This window comes from Lepidochelys kempii, chromosome 1, assembly GCF_965140285.1.
Source record: "Lepidochelys kempii isolate rLepKem1 chromosome 1, rLepKem1.hap1, whole genome shotgun sequence".
Taxonomy (NCBI): domain Eukaryota; kingdom Metazoa; phylum Chordata; order Testudines; family Cheloniidae; genus Lepidochelys; species Lepidochelys kempii.
In genome coordinates, this window is record NC_136380.1 from 179,111,858 (window position 1) to 179,129,806 (window position 17,949).

Sequence of the window (17,949 nt, forward strand, 5' to 3'; positions counted from 1 at the left end):
TCAAAGCAGCCAGAGTATATGAATCAATCTGGCCCAGTATTTCTGCAGAGAATCAATGTGAATCTAATTCATGCTGAGAATTATTTTAAAAGATATTCTGAGACACATGTGTGTGTGTGCATTTACATATTTTATGTTCTCTACATTCATCCACCGAATACTAAACTAAAAAGTATGGCCTAAATAGGACTTCTCAACTATAGGACAGCTGGTGCAATTAGATGAAGATGGCCTGATCCTCCATTGCCTCCCATCTCTTACACCTGTACAGAAAGGATGTGAAATGCTGACAAATCAGAATGGTTGTTTTATACCCAATTTACTCTCACTATGCTCAGTCTAAATGAATATGGTGAAAATGGACAAGCTTCTCTGTGGAGCACAGAGTGTGGCATAGCTTTGTCAATGCATTGACCAAATTCTGCATCCCACATTGGAAAACAGTTATGAACAATTGTTTAATCAGATGTATTCCTGTTCACAGATGATTCAGAGTAATCTCCTACGATTCATTTACAGAAAGGTCTTTTCCTTGCCTTGTATGGTTGTGCAGTGAGGCAAGAAGGGTGTACACAGCTTCTCTACCCCTGCAGAGTCACCCAGAGTAGTAGCCACAGCAGTTGTGGGAGACCCTAGGCTCCTCTCTGCAAAGGGGCAGGGATGGGTGAGAACAGATGAGGAGTGAGCAGAGGCTTGGTTTTTAAAGGTCTTGTTCCAAATTTTTGCTCCCCACCCCCACTGCATCAAGGAGACTCCAGGTGGGATTCTGCTCCCCAAAGCAGCATGCTTCCCATCAGTTCCCCTGGGGATGTGCGGCTGTGCATCAGCCCTGACTCTAAACTCCATGCTCATAGCACAATCTAGCTCTTAAGAACACTCACGTTCCACATCTTTACATCTGACATACTGACAAGAGATTTGATTTCAGCAAAAACAGTTCTTTTTATTAGCTTCAGGACGTGTTGTAGTTTCCATTTCCACAAGCTGTTCACCAGCCCACACACGCTGCAACATGTAGAGTATGTATAGCTCTTTGATACCTTACCGTTTAGTGGAATTAAATCATAAAATCAATTGAGAATTAGCATAATGTTCTTGTGTGATTTCTAATAATGCTTGGATTCAACTCAGCCTCACAAAGGAAGCTGACACACAGTAAAAAGCCTGTTCATACTAGCCATTGCAAAGTAAAGAAGCCAATTAAAGCAATGATACATTATATTAATTCGCAACAGGTATCCATGATAACTTTTATATCTTAAAATTTGGCTTCATTAAATAAAAATATGGCAAATAGCATGCAGGGTATACTGGGCAAATTTACAGCATTGAATTGCAAATCCTTACACTGAGCAAGAATTCCTCAGGCTACTAAGAGCACTACTGATCACTTTGTATGTTTAAAAACCATATATGCAGGAACACTCTTGAATAATATTGAAATAATACACTCTAAATAAAACACTTCAAAACATACTAGATTCATTGGGAGCTACTAGTTGTCGAGGTCATGCTAAAATAAAGTCCTTTGTAACTTCCAAATAAATATATGGTTCTCTCTGGCGTGTTGGTCACCCAGAAGATGTCTAGCAAACATGACTTGAGGCTAGCCCTCCCATTCCAAGGAGCTCTCAAACACCATATTGTCGTTTGGCTTCTGTCACGAGGTCTTTTATCTGATATATCTTATTTCTGGGCAACCCTAATTGCCATACCTTTCAGGATGGCTTGGGTCTGATTTGTTCTCTCCTTCCTGGATTACCCTGCTCTGGTCTAACTTCTCTATGGCCAGTGCCAAGTTTTTCAGTGTCATGAACATTGTTTTGCATATTGAACAAATATTGTTCAAACATAAAATATGTTTTGCATATTGAACAAAGTTTCAATTTCAGTGGCTCCCCTGGCTCCTGTGCCACCCTCTTCTATCCCAAACTCCCTTTCCCAAGCTCATCCAACCAGCCAAAAGTGTCTCTAGCTGTGAGCCTGCTAGGAAGTACAGAAGTGTAGCCTCCCACCTGCACTAGTTATCAGGTCTCCTTCTAGGATAAATTCCACTGGGGCAGGGGCTCTCAGCTAGCATGACAGGGACTATGAAGCTCCTAAGATTTCCAGGAGAGTAGCTCCCGCCGGCACGTGGCATGCCACGTGGCATGGAACAGTCCAATCACATCTAGCTAATAGTTGCACATTATGAAATTTTTATTTTCTATTTTTTTCATCATAAAGCCTAGGGAATTCCTTTTACAGATATATTAAGAAAGCATAAAAAATGTACAATTAATCACTTGAAATCAAACAATGACTCTGCCCCTTTGTGGCTCTAGGGTACTTTTTCATCACACAGTCACACCTAATTTCACAAATAAATAGAATATCACACAGTATTCTTCTACAGCTTTATATACAAATGAGTAGCATCTTGTTGGTCACTGCACTACTCTGCATAGGACAGACAAATTGATTAAACAAGTTTACATGAAAATCACATGCACAAAGACTGCTCCAGAAAAATTATACCAACATCCTATGGTGTGGTTTGGTTAAACAAATTATATTGGAATGAGTTTGGAAAAGCTGCCTTACTTATGAGTTGGAAAGCATTTTATTTGTCAACGGCTAGGTATTTTGCAGAAAAAAAATATTTTAACATGTTTCAGAGAGAAATATTTATTGACACTGTATTTCACTTCCCTCATCTGTAAAGCCACATATGCTTGGTGCTATGAATCCAACGACATAGGGTTCAGTGACAGAGGAACACAATAACTAATGTAATTTTAGAAACCTAAAGAACATTTTCTATACCTAACAATGGCATGATTTGAAGATACAGTATCCTGGGATCTTCCTGGGCTAGAACTTTCCCACGGGGACTTTCCCTGTCCCAGCAGCATAAAGCTCTCATCTCTAGCCTTAAATAATTGAGAGACTTAAAGTTGTTACTGGTCTCGGATTTACTATTTCCTGCCCTGCACATCAGGTGAATGTAATTCTGGGAGAGAAGGACATATTTCTCATTCAGGTTGATTTTGAAAAATGCAGCTATCTGAAGTTGCTGGATGTTTAGAATGCAGTCCTTGGGAAGATGGATAAGTGGGCAGAATGCTGATATGGAAGTTAAAGTTGCATGCAAAATGCAATTAATCACATGGATAACACTACCACATGTAGGTTCTTGTGTTTGTCTGTATAATGTACAATATCACATATGTAGTGGTGATATCCCTCTGTAGCTCTAATTAGTACATTTTTTTGAGTTTATGGACATTTGTCCATATTAAAAAAAATACACACTGTATACATGGTATATTTTTACCCTCCCAAAGGGAATATAATCATAGGACGCTGTTGGTTCTGTACCATAGATAGAGAATAATATGTTCTAAGATGTAATCATGTGTGGCTATGGGAATTGTTTTATACTAAGTATAAAAGTGTTTTGTAGTTAGTATAAGTTACCTTTCAATAAACAAGTCTGAGTTGCTCTGTTACAGATTTATCTTAATATCTGCCTGTCTTTTTCTTTTTCACTCACTTTGAATAGGCATATTTTGCTTAGCACACCACTTCTGTACCATTGCTAACTTTTCCATATATGGATTATATTCCCTTTGGATTATATTCACACATTTGAAAGTCAATAGAAAGCCTGTGTAAATAGAGTATCTTTGGTGAATCAAAACCCATAATATTGCTGGAAATATGAAGCTGAAATCTGGACTATGAAAACTAGATTTTGATCTAAATCCTGAGGACTGAGGTATCTGAGACATGCTTTGAATGTTTTTCTTTTTTAAGAGCAGTATTATCTCTACTTTACAATAATGTTTTTTCTATTAAGAGAACAAAGGGCCACATATTACTCTCCCATACATGAACCCATCAAACAGAAAAAATGCCACATTGTTTGAGTCTTCCCTTTGTGAGGGGAGGAGTTTGAGGCAGCATATATGGGGAAGTAGGTGTGGTCAGTTAAACCAGTGGCTCCAGCGGATCATCTGGGAAATCTGAGTAGAACTCATGTATGCTCATCCACTTTGTAGCAGGCCTCTTGGCCCTCTTTCTCTTCTAGGAGCATAACTTTTGTGAAGTAATTGAATCTGAGCACCCTGCCTGTGCCCCAACTCCCTGCCCTTCATGGACTAAAGCAGACACCATAGTGATGGTTTCCAGTAGCAGTAACTCCTACATGGATTTCCACTGGGAATTCTGTGGTGTACAGATGGACGTGTGCCATGTTCAGTGGCTCCTCTCTGACTCTTAACCCAGAATAACACCTCAAACCCCCCAGAGTACTAGTGCATCTCTTGGGAGGAATCCTCAATTCTTTCCAAGGGCGAGTTTGTGAAGAATGTGGTGAAGATGCACTACTCCTTTCATAGCCCTAGAGAGGTATCTATGATGACTTGCTCCCCTTCATGCTATGTTGTGGAGAGGAATATGAGGCCCAATATTTGAATATGTGGAATTTTGAAAACATTGAGACAGAGAAGTGTTTCTCACAGTGCTGCATACTAGGGAGCCAATTCACCCCGCACTGGATCCACACACAGAAAGCCACTTGTCTGAGAAGAAGGGTGATTCAGTCATCTCTTCAGCACTGACCTAGCAGATCCTTCTCCAGATGGTCAGGGGCCTGTTCTTAGGGATGGGATGCAGATGAGTAGTCTCAGAGGAAATGTGAATAGGATGGGGAATGGGTGGGTAGACCAGAGGCAAGACTAGAGGGATTCACATTTTGAGGCCACACACAGAAAAGACAATACAGTTTCAGGTTGCATAACTTTTTCTACATAGCGCCATGGAAATGCTTGAGGGCCACTATTGGCAGGGAGCAGAGCCAGATTGCTGTGATGTGATGGAGCCTCCACACAGAATGCCCTGGCCTTACACAGAGCCACTTGGAACCTACCTGGTTTCAGGTGGGGGAATCCATGTTTTCCTTCCCCACCCTCCTGCTGAAGGCATGATTTGGACTAATCTCTGCAAGGTAATCCTTGTGGAAGTTTTCTCCGATGTCTTTTTTATGTGAGAAGGGGCAATTTGACCTCACAACTTTATCCCGTTTTCAGATATGAACACCTGGAAAATGTATAAATTTTCTGTAGCAGAATAGGCTTACATAACAGGAAATTGCTATTTTTAGTATGGTTCCCTGGCTTCTCTCACTTTCTAACTCTCATGGTGTCAAACTGAAAAGGAGAGGAAATTGAAATGCATATTGAAAAGGAGGGAAAATTTGAAGAAGCATAATGAGTGTAACATACACAGTTTAAAAACAGGCCAATGTACATATTCAGCTTCTGCAATATCATTTGCTTAAATTATACAAACTAGCTGTGTTCTAGACCTGCAGGAACACTGGCACGTGAAGACTATTATCATCTGAATATTTCAAAGCATGTGAATATGGCATCTCACCATTCACTCACTAGCTGCTAGGGAAAATAATGTTTTAAATGACTATTTGGGCTAGATAGGAATGTTTTCTAATTGCCTAAGTAATAGAACATGTGGTGTTTGTTTATGGCAGTGAATGCTTTTCAGGGTTCATAGTTCAATCTTATCTGCTGCATTGTTTTTGAAAGTGATACAAACTAAGACTATTTTAACCCGGTACATTATATTTTCCAGTCCTCCTAATGAATTAATGATACAAGTGAGGCTTCTTATTAAAATAATAATTTTGTGTCTGTGGTTGGCCTGGCAGATATCAGCCCACCAGCACAAGGTGTGGATCACAGGCAAGTCCAGAAAGAGCTAGGAGACGTCATTGTACGGCTACATAATCCTGTTGTGCTGACACCCACTACAGTTCAAGTCACCTGGACAGTAAGACTTCTCTAATTGCTACCTTTCATTGACAGCTTTAATCTTGTTTACTTGTCCCTGCAATTCTTTCTCAGCCCTGAAAAACCCAAGTCTGACCTTAGGACAAGTGGGCCCAGATAAGCTAACATTGTACAGACAATGAACAACGTGCTAAAGGAATGGAGTATTTCTTTTTTCCCCGCTCTTTCTTTGTGTCTATCTGTCTTTGTTAAAGTCAATCAGGTTCAGAAGCTTCACATGTAGGACAAAGCATGTTAACTGACTGACAGAGAGGATCTTTTTAGCAGAATGTGTCTCAACCCATAATGCAAAAATGTGACTGATCCTTACACTATTCTTCAGTGTGTAAACTGAGTGTAATAAGCAAAATTAAGTATCAGAATTAGGATAAATTGATGTTTTCATAATCTCTCTCTGCTTCAATCCATGGGGACCTCCCACCACAATACCCCATTATCTGTTAAGCTTTACTTGCAATAATGATCTTCCTACAAGGCACTTGTGGACAGATGTGCATGCTGATAATACATGGTGTAAGTAAGTAATGGTATTTCATTCTATAGCACAAGCTCTAACTTCACCTGATGGATTATGGAAGGCCTGAATCTCTTTGACATTACCTACAATATCTCTGTTTAAGAAGTCAGATTATTGGGTTAGAGCTCCCAAGGACTAAGTTTATAGTATGTAGCTTTCAAAATGCTACATTTCTTTTCCTGGCACTTCAGGGAAGGGATTTGTAACCATAGAAGCAGAGATTTTCTAGGGCACTACACACCACAAATGAGTACTTCATTCTTCAGGCATTTACCCTGTGGAGGGGAATACCAGAGAGGGGAGAGTGAACTAAGCACCACAGTAGCGCATAGGGCTTGAATTATTATTTTATATATTCTGCCGCAGGGATCCAGGCAGTGGTCACAGTATTTTTTGTTTACATATGCAGTGTCACTACAGCCAGCAGCTAATGACTATAAAAGAGAAGAGGTGTCTCAGAAGATGAGACGTGTGTATGTGGAGGGGAGGGCGGGGGGGTGGGGGGCGGTGCATGGTGAATTTTGCAGCACTGATGTAAGGGTTATTGCCTTTGCACTGCGGAGCTTGGCTTGGTGGGGACTCAGATCTAGGGCCCTACCAAATTCACAGCCATGAAAAATGCATCACGGACCATGAAATATTGTCTCCCCCTGTGAAATCTGGTCTTTTGAGTGCTTTTACCCTGGACTATAGAGATTTCACAGGGGAGACCAGCGTTTCTCAAATGGGGGGTCCTGATTCAAAAAGGGGTTGCGGGCAGGAGGGCTGGGCGTGGTGGCAAGGCTATTTTAGTAAGGTCACAGAATTGCCACCCTTACTTCTGCCCTGCCATCAGAACTGGAAGGTGGTGGCCATCGTCCGGCTGCCAGTTCTGAAGGTAGCACCCCACCAGCAGCAGGGCAGAAGTAAGGGTAGCAATACCATACCATGCCACCCTTACTTCTGCAATGCTGCCTTTAGAGCTGGGCGGCCAAAGAGTGGCACCTACTGACCGAGGGCCTAGCTCTGAAGGCAGCAGCAGAACAGAAGTAAGGGTGGCAATACCGTACCATGCCACCCTTACTTCTGCGCTGCTGCTGGCAGCGGCTCTGCCTTCAGAGCTGGGCTCCCGGCCAGCAGCCACCGATCTCTGGCGAGTCAGCTCTGAACACAGCGCCGACGCCAGCAGCAGTGCAGAAGTAAGCGTAGCAGTACTGCAACCCCCCTACAATAACCCTTTGACACCTCCCCCCTCCCACACACACACACAAATTCTTTTTGGATCAGGATCCCTACAATTATAACACTGTGGAATTTTGGATTTAAATAGCTGAAATCATGAAATTAACGATTTTTCAAATCTTATGACCATGAAATTGACCAAAATGGACCATGAATTTGGTAGGGCCCTACTCATGCCGCATCCCTGTTCATACGGGTCTGGGGTGGGGGGAGGACAGAGACAGGCTTGGAATAGAATGGGGAGTTCACTGACCTTCCTTTTTCAGAGGAATATAGGAAATGTTTCACTGCATCTCAAAGGCTGGGAATGGGGGAACCCATTTATCTCCAGTCCTCACATAATGCCTTTGTAACAAGCCCTGCTAGTCTGGATTGGCACAGGGGGAGAATTTATGCCTAAACAGGGCAGTTAGTACCCTCATGCATATGATCCACAGAGCCAGGTGTTACAGAGGGGTACTGGACCAGGTTGTATGGTCACCAATCTGTTGAAAGTGGATCCAGTTGAAGTGTCTGATGTGCTTCAAAGACAATTGGGTCTGGTCAGAGTCTAGTCACTGTTCTCAGCTCTGGCCCTGTAAGGGGCTTTTCGAGGCTCAGACTTTTTCTGACACTCTTCTTTGGGATGTGGGACTTTGCAGTCCAGCCACTCTGGACTCCCCAGAGCTCTGCCTCGTGAAACCCCCAAGTGGTTACACTGCTTCCCCAGAGCGCCACCAATGTTGCGGTCACACTGGGTTTCTAGTCTAACCCCTTCAGGGACAACGTGGCTGTAAAGCAAGGAACACGATATAAGCAAAGAAATTTCTTAACCATGCACCTTTACTCCAGAAATTTACAGACCTTAGTCTGAAGAACAACAAATATCCTCAGACACATCCTCATCATTTAAGAGCCCCACCTCTTCTGTGAGTCTGAAGTCTCTTAGCATTTCAGGCTGGGTGGAGTCTCTCCTGCCCTCTCTCTCTTCAGCCAGTCCTGCTTACATGTGGCGATGGCTGGCCTCCAACTCAGAGCAGCAGCTCTTCTTAAATAAAATCTCTGTCTCCTTTTGCCACGTGCTCAGCTAGCCCCTCTCTCAGTAAGGCACCTATGCAGAAAACCCTTTGTTCCATGGGGGTGGGTCAGTAGTTAATCATTCAAAGTTGATAGCCCCAGTTGGTAGTCCCCTTGGCTTCTAGAAAAAAGAAAAGGAGTACTTGTGGCACCTTAGAGACTAACCAATTTATTTGAGCATAAGCTTTCGTGAGCTACAGCTCACTTCATCGGATGTAGCTCACGAAAGCTTATGCTCAAATAAATTGGTTAGTCTCTAAGGTGCCACAAGTACTCCTTTTCTTTTTGTGAATACAGACTAACATGGCTGCTACTCTGAAACCCTTGGCTTCTGTGTAATCGTCCTTCAGTGAAATGTCAAGAGCCTTTCCTGGGCAGCATAGCTATCAGGAATGCATTTAAACAGGCTTGCCTTGGGCAAGGTTAGATGTGTTCATCAAATACAAAATGGAGGTTCTAGTAAAATAGGGCTTCTGAATACAAAATGGAGTGCAGTTTGAGCCAGACACACTCATTCTTTCCACCAGGAAGAAATGAAATAATGTGAACAAACTCTCACATTGGTGCCTTCCCTGTTTTTCATAAGAAAAATATATTTTTTTATGATTTATAGTATCAGATTTTTTGCTAGATCCCTTGACGTGAAAAGCAGTAACCCTACACCATCTAACAAGCACACAGTGCCCACCAGTGATACATCAGAATTGCCCTAAGGAAGGAAGAGATTGGGGAGCGTGTGTGTGTGTGGGGGGGGGGGGGAGTTAGCGCTGCTAATTAGAAAGTTTCTAGCAATCAAGACAAAACCATTTAATTAATCACAGTCTCCGGGATAGTAACCACACTATTCAGAGAGTAAAGCCAACTTTATTAATGTAACATAAAGATCCAGCAGAGCTAGCATCCAAAAGGAGACAGATACCAAAAGAATGATGACTCTTTCCCTTTTCGAAATTCCTGTTTGGAATTCAAATGCTTTGCTAGGTGATAGACCACCTAGATACCTTTCTACCATTCTGACTGCTGGCAAACTGGCGTCAGTCACTCCCCTTCTTTCAGTTCTGTTGTTACAGGTTTTTAAAATTATTCTGAAATTGTCTCTTCTGTTCCAAATCAGGACTTGAAATTCCAGAAATATTTTCCAGAAATAACAACTGTGTGATTTGCAAACTTTATATATATATATTGCATTCAAATATCTATGTCAAAAGAAGTCTGAAACTGTAAAATTAAGCCCTCAAAAGTTAGGAAATGGTAGAATTAAAGTCACCCTGGCAACTTACTTTGCCCCCTGATACAAGCTTTAATTACATGGTCACAGAGTATTTTTTCCACAGGACCCCTGCCTCATTCAGTGAATGGGTAGTTGTTCAATATTTCTTTTTATCTTCTTTATTCAAAGAATGCCCCCAGGCTTTATTTAATGCACACCATCCAAACCCTGTACCGAATACAAAATTATTAATTTCCTCCTGGGTGCTGCTATAGTGCTCTCACCATAGTATCTGAGTGCTTCACAAACATTAATTAATTTATTTTCACAACATGCCTGTGAGATTAGATGGTATCTTTATCTCCATTATATACATGGGGAATTGAGACACACAAGATATTGAAGCCAAAATTATCAAAAGTGTCCACTAATTTTGTGGGCTTAACTTGAAACACCTTTGTACCTGATTTTTCAGAGTGTATATCATTTTTATACATTCAAAGCACAGCTCCAGTTGACTTCAATTTTAGTTGTGAGGGCTCAGCACTAATACATGTCCCATGTGTGGTTGTTTGGGTACCCAGAAATTGAGGAACCTGCCAGGAGTGGCCAACCGTGAAAATTCTTGTAAGGTACCTCTCCAACATCATAAAGGAGCTCTGTGGCAGAGGCACAGATAGAATCCGAATCCAAATCCCCAGGGTAGCATTCAGCTTTCTTTAACCATGAGACCCTTCTTTATCTTCCTGCAATCCCTTGCCTCATTCATTACACACCTTCCACCTTCTGCATCAGATAAAGCAGGGGTCCTATAGACAACAGTTTCCTTCACTACAAAACCCTGAATCATCCTCAGAGCAGGTCCATCCTGTGCACTGAATGAGGCAGATGTCAGGTGAAAAAAATAGTATATGATCAAGTAATTAAAGACTGTAAAGAGGCCCAAATTAAGCTTGCCCAGGAGGCAACCTTATTTCTGGCTTTTCCTAACTGTTCAGTACTTGACTTTGGATGTAATTATTAATTAATTTTAAAACAAATGCAAAAAAAAATCTATAATGTGGAACCATATGGATCCTCAATTTAGGGCATCAACAGGGTATCACCTTTACCTCCACACATCTACCGTTTGAGCTAGGGGAATTACTAGTAGCATTAGAAAAGACTCTTATCCTATGTAGATATCAGCCGCTAGAGGGGAGTGAGATACACACTTGGTCAGTAAATTTCACATCTATTTGCTAACAGAAGAGGAATGCGGAGATTCAGGACTCCTGGGTTCAATTCCAGGGCCTGGAGGGGAGTGTGTTCTAACGATTATAGACCCTTCTGCCTTGTGCCTCCAGCCTATCTCTGTTCCTCTCTGCTCCCCCACCCCAGCTCCCTGTGCTCTGCCCTCCCCTCTCTGTGCCTATCTAGCAATCCCTAACCCTTCACTTCTGTTCCCCACTCCCTCTCCAATCAACCCCCTGATACCACTTCCTTCCACCCTCCCCCTTTACAAAGATCTAGCCTCTCTTCCCTCCTCCCAGCTCCTGCCCTCTTTCTCCTCTGCATCTAGCCCACCTTCCATGCCCTGGCTACTGCCCCACTCTACTCTGGCTCCTATCCACTCCCTCCTGGTTCCTGCCTCCCTCTCCCTCTTCTCCTATTTATCCCACCATCCTGACCCCTACCCTTCATTCCTACTACAACAGTCCCCCGTCCCCTCTACTTCTGTATATACCCTCCAATCCCTCTCCTTCCTCTTCGCTCCAGTCAACCACTACTATATCCCCCAATGGCTCTTGCCCCCCTCCTCCTTTTATCCTCACCACCCTCTGTCTCCTGCACCCTCCTCTATCCATTTCAAACCCCTCCCCCCCCCCCCACAAACACTCCATACACCTCTGCCTTCTAGTCAGGTGGCTTCCTCCATCTCTTCCATGTAGGCTGGATTGCAACACAGAGAGCATTGAGAGCCAAAGAGAGACAGTCTCTCTGCTCCCGGTTCCTGTGGCTAGTGCCACTGCAACCCCTGCCAGACAGGAAGCCCAATTTCAGGGAAAGTCCCACTTAGCTCTGTAATTCTGGGTAATAGTATACTCAGTTGCCCTGTAATGGTGGGCACCCACAGTCTTGTTAGCACACAGGAGCTTGGAAATGTTGTACAATGCTGACTGCAGTTGGCATCGTCAAAGAACTTAGCTGCCAATCTCTAACAAGATTTACTGCCCATGTACAAATTGAGATTCTTTTGAAGTCGTAAAAATTGGCCAAACTTGGGTGGCTCTTTTTGTTTTATTTTTTATGAGAACAGTGAAAGGCATGTCCCTGACATCGGGGAAACTCACCTCTCTGCCAAATGTTCAAATCTCTGCTTCATAAGAACGGCCATACTGGGTCAGACCAATTGTCCATCTGATTCACTATCCTGTCTTCTGACAGTCACCAAAGCCAGGTGCTCCAGAGAGAATGACCAGAACAGACAATCACTGAGTGATCCATCCCCCATCGTCCACTCCCAGCTTCTGGCAATTAGAGATTAGGGACATCCAGAATATGGATTGTATCCCTGACCATTTTGGCTAATAGCCATTGATGGTCCTATGTTCCATGGATGTATCTAATTCTAGTTTGAACCCCATTATAGTTTTGGCCCTCACAACATCCCCTTGGCAACGAGTTCCACAGATTTACGTCCATTGTGTGAAGGAAGGATTGGAAGTTCTCAAATAAGCATTTGTATGAATTTTTTAACATGAGCAAATCAATGGATTTTTTTCCTAATCTCGGCCTTGGAAACAGGTGAACCATTTTAGCAGAAACTTTCCAAAAACTTCAATTTGAGTCAGACCTGTGATACGGAGAAATTCATAGAGTTTGGCAATATTATAAGCAACTGAAAACAGGATCTTGTAGTGGATAGGTAACCTTGACAAAAGCTTGCCAGCTCCACCTATAAAGGATCCAAAAGCAAGGGCAGTTAAATTCTGGAATAGGCTTCTAAGGGAGATTGTGGAATCCCCAGCTTTGGAGGTTTTTAAGAACAGATTAGACAAACTCCTGTCAGGAATGGTCTAGGTATACTTGGTCCTGCCTCAGCTCAGGTAGATGGACTAGATAACTTCTCCAAGTCCTTTCTAGCCCTACATTTCTATGAATCTGTGGGACTTAAAGGAGAACTTGTACTGGAGCAAATTTGGAAATGAAAACTTTTAAACAAAGGAATCAGTGTACCTGGGAAGTATTTTTGAGCTTTCTGCTAGGTTTTATTATTACAGATGGGTGAAGAGGGAACATTATCTTTTGTTGTTTTTCAAACTGTTTATTTCCTTTGGTTGCCAAAAAGAAAGTGAAATTATAGGGAATGTACACACACATCTTTAACATTTTGAGTCAGGGTTGTTATAAGAAAACATGTTGGACCTGATCCCACTATGAGCTTTATGCAGATGCATCCCTTACACCTCTAAAGTCTTCAGTAGGGTTCTATACAGGCACTGGGATCTGTCTATGCAGAGTTGACAGTAAAACGGGGCATATTAAGGAAATGTAGCACATGATGTCCCTAACTGAGGCTGTGAGGAGTCAGATTTATGTCTCTTCATGTACACATTTAAGTAACAGAGTTGTACTGGCACAAATATTTGCATAAAGCAAATCTTAAAGTCACAGGCACGAGTATTTGTGGAAACTGAATTTCACATTCCTGTGTGTGACAAAGTTGGATTTTCTGCAATACACTTATGAATGATAAGCCTGGCAGTGACTTACTGGATGAGGGATTACTACCATGTTGGTAAAAAGTGTTAAAAAACTGGCCTCTCTGCAGGGAAGCTAAGCAAAGATCCCAAGTGGTAGAACGAAGGGGAAGGGCACCAGGTGGTTATGTTAGGAGCTGAGCTCAAAGAGATACAAAACACATGCGTCTGGAACAAGAGAGAAAGGGACAGAGAGACAGACAGCCAAAATGGATTCCACAACAGCTTTACTGGGTAGAGCCCTGACGTTGGCCAATCTTAACTCTGTCTTCACATTTGCTTCTCTATACTAACCTAGGGGCTTCCCAGTGCTGTTTTCCAGTTGACTAATAAACCCTGCTCTGTTTTGGAAAAGTTTCCTGGTTTCACTGCAAATACTTGCTGAGTTGTGTTGATCCCTGAAGAGGAAAAAAAAGCTTCTGTTCGGAGACTGTCTCAGTTGGACTTACTGGGCAGAAACAGGAGTGCTGCAGCACAGAGGCTCAGTCTTGGAGGTGCTGAGGCTGTGTGGCCTACCCTTAAGGAAGAGTGGGACCCCTTGAAACACTGAAGTGATTCCTCCAAAGGACTGTTTAAAATCTAGGAAGAAGCACAGTTCCTGTGCATCCATGACACCATGTGTGTGAGAATTCACATCAGCTGTGCTTGTGTAACACCGACAGACCCCGGTTGTGGGTGCGCAGGATCAAACATGGGACCTATGAAGCTTAGTGCATGAGCCTCTACTGCATGACTAAAAGCCATATGCCTCTTAGCTAAGGCTGTAGAGTATACTCATTAATCTTTCTCTAAGTAGTCTCAGTGCTACTAGATGGGCCAGAGCACCACACCCAGGAGGTGTGTGGGTTACACTTGCACAGTCATATAATAAGAGAATGGAAACTATAGTATGTGACTTGTCTGACTAATCATAACTAGCCAACACAGCATAAATAAATTATGTCCAGTGAGCTGGACATGATTAGAACACATGATTAAAAATGGCAAGACATTGAATAATTTTGAATAACAAATATATTTAAGAAATGGTTGTCTGCTCATGGGTGGCCTGTGACAAGAAGAAGAGCCTTCATGAGTCCAATACATTTTTCATTATGAATTATTTGCTCAGATCTGGTCACCATTGAAGGTGTTTATGATACTTTCTTTTAAAAATGTTCTTTATTGGGGTTTGATTAAATGCCCAAATGAAGATGTCATGTACTCCTTGTACATGGCAGGTTGCATGGCTGCTACTATCATGTCAGGCTTCCATCATGGCTACAGAGCTTCCATCATTTTGAGAGACAGACAAGAGATGTGTTCTCTATGGCAGTGGTTCTCAAATTAGGGGTGCCACTTGTTCAGGGAAAGCCCCTGGCGGGCCAGGCCGGTTTTTTTACCTGCCGCATCCGCAGGTTCAGCCAATCATGGCTCCCACTGGCTGCGGTTCGCTGCTCCAGGCCAATGGGGGCTGCGGGAAATGGTGGCCAGCACATCCCTCGGCCTGCACCACTTCCCGCCGCCCCCATTAGCCTGGAGCGGCAAACCCTGGCCAGTGCGAGCTGCGATCGGCTGAACCTGCGGATGCGGCAGGTAAAAAAACCGTCCCGGCCCGCCAGGGGCTTTCCCTGAATAAGCGGCACCCCTGGTTTGAGAACCACTGCTCTATGAGATACATGAATGCATTGCTGCCTATAGCCGTTACCAGCTCAAGTGAGGTATGTTATAAGTGGTGTCACCTAGTGGCTGTACATTATAATATAGTTTGAGCATTCCATTACAGAGGATAAATTTCTAAATGTCAGGAAATGATGAGTAAACTCAGCTGTCTGAAATAATTTGTATATGTAGGTGAAACACATGATGGAAACGTTATACAATTCTGAACAAGATCTCTGCTATTTTACTGGCGTAGGACCTATTTTGCTGATTCTTTTTATGTTTCCCTTCATTTTTCTTTGTAATGGTATCACAGCTCAGCTGATCTATCGAAAAATGGACTTTCCACCCCAGAAAAAAAAAAAACAGATTCCAAAAAAACTTTCATCTCAAATTGGGACCAAAAGCCCAAACATTGATTTTATTTTTTTAAAAAAAACGTATTTTCTGCATTTTTGTTTTTTGTTTCAGGTCAATCAGATTCTTTCATTGTGATGACTTCAGAACATTTTGTTTCAATTTTGACCATTTGTAATTTACATTTTTAAAATTTAAAATGAAACAAAAAGTTGTTTCAAAACAAAAAATTGAAACAATCTGTTCTAAAAATGGCAAAATGGGACTTTTTTACCCTCTCCTTCTCGTGAAATTTTCTCAAAAATGATAGTTTCACAAAAAAAATTGGTTTGGTCTTGATGGCATTTTCCAACAGAAAACTGTTTTGACCAAAAAAAAAAAAAAAAAGATCAGTTCTAATGTGGCACCCTCCTGCTGTTATATCACTTCAAGAATGCAGCTTAATTCCCCTGCCCTGGTCCACTCTGCATTCATACTCTTTTCATGTCTTCTCTTCTGTTTCACAATATTGTTTTCCCTCTCTGCCAAGAGCTCACCTGGTCCCTATAAAGTCTTTTCTGCTCTCTCCAACCCCTGTGCCTTCTGTGGAGTGTTAGAAAGTTGGTTCTGATGATACTAGACAGGTGGATGAACCAGCTGACTGATTCTAATTCATCTGACTGCCCCTCAATCCTCTGCTTTCAGTCACACACTGTGCACAGCATAAGACACGGACTCACACACAGCATGGGAGCTGGGAAGCAAGGAACTGAGAGAGGGAGCCAGCTGGCTGCCCATCCCATAGTTATGCAAGTAAACCCCACGGATTTCAAAGGAGTGGCAGAGATAAGAAATTATGAGCATCCCTTTAAATATTAGGTGCATCCCACTGCAATCCCACTGCAAACTTCAGGAGTAGTGTCTTATGAGTGATTTCAGAGCAGACTAGGATCCTGCATCCAGCCTTTATGGATATTCTGGCCAGGTATGAAACCTGGTGAATTTCCAAGGTTATGGTGAGTTCTTCCTGCTGAATTTGGCACAGATTGAGATGTACAGTAGCCGTGACCAAACTCTCAAGTTATTCCGCCCAGATGGAGAATTGCTATTGGCATAATTATAAGTAGTATCTTATTCAGGATATTCTGAGAGGAGAATTTACATACAAAAGAGTGTCTTTAGACTGCGGCTTAGTGGGCTCGTCCCCAGGAAGCCATAACTACAGGGTTGGCTAAGTGATGAGTTTCTGTGCCATATTTTTAACACCTGAATAGCCTAATAGTATAATCTAATGGGTTTAGAATCCATACAACATTTGGTGGTAATGTGCGTAGATCTGGAAAAGGCAGTTTTCTGTTCCATAGAAATGTTTCTGTAACTAGTGCTAATAGTGCACAGAGTGTCACTAGTGTATGTTAGCTGGTCCTATTAGTAGGTAAAACAAACATGTTAGTCCAGTACAAAATCTACTGTTGATTGCCTACCCTGTGTAGAAAACTCTGATTGGTGTTACAGTTATTTCCTCTACTAAATAGTCATCATGACATAGAGATCAATTGTGCCTTTTAAGGCACCACATGATATCAGGGGCAGTGTATAGCAGCAGCCCACCAATAGGTCTGCTAATAGGTTATAAGCCCCTTGAAGGCATATGCACCTTCTAGTTTGAAGGAAGAAAGGTGCCCTTAGATCCACCCCCTCTCCAGCTCTTTGGGGGTGGATAGCATTACTATCTGTACTAGCTAGGAGTAGTCTGTGGCTGGATCCTGTGGAGGACAAGAGAAGGGAAGTGTTTCCTTGTGTCCTCCCTTATCCTCCTTGCATATGATTGTGGGGCCACCCACAGTTTGACCCAAATACGTGACATTAACAGTAAGTCAGGGTGTTTCAGGTGGCAGTGCATAAGCATATACCACAAGTGAAATAATGACACTATAGATGGTGTTTTATTAGTTGCACTATTGAGCGTTTTATAAAATGGTTAGCAAGGTCTTCTGTTCTCAGTATTTAGTAGTATAGTGAATGCCTGTACTACCTCACACTTCAGAATTGAAGATATTTAATGGCTAAAATCTGGTGATCCAAATTAATAGTTATAGTTTCATTGTATGCAGCTTTAGGAGCCTTCAGTTCATTATTAGATGTACTCTGTGTGGGTGGGTTATACACAGCCTACTGATTTCCAGCGTAGTATTTTTTTTAAAATTTTCCCTTTTTGACAACTCTTTGCACCCATCAGTTCTTAAAGATTCAGCCAAAATAAAAAAAAAAAAGTCAAATTAAAAGTTACATTGTATTTTTCTGAAGTGTAGAGAGAAATCTAATTTAAAATTAGTTTTGGATTATTAAACAGCTTAGCCATGTACTACAGTT

At 42.2% G+C, this 17,949-nt stretch overlaps 1 protein-coding gene across 11 annotated transcripts in view; it reads left to right on the forward strand.

Moving 5' to 3' along the window:
• Positions 1–17,949, forward strand: part of ROBO2 (roundabout guidance receptor 2) — a 643,837-nt gene that overhangs the window by 526,180 nt on the left and 99,708 nt on the right. For all 11 annotated transcript variants that reach the window (XM_073303863.2, XM_073303872.2, XM_073303897.2 and 8 more), the window contains one exon: positions 5,711–5,832. In XM_073303863.2, coding sequence (XP_073159964.1) covers positions 5,711–5,832 — 122 coding nt within the window. The remainder of the gene's footprint in view (positions 1–5,710; positions 5,833–17,949) is intronic.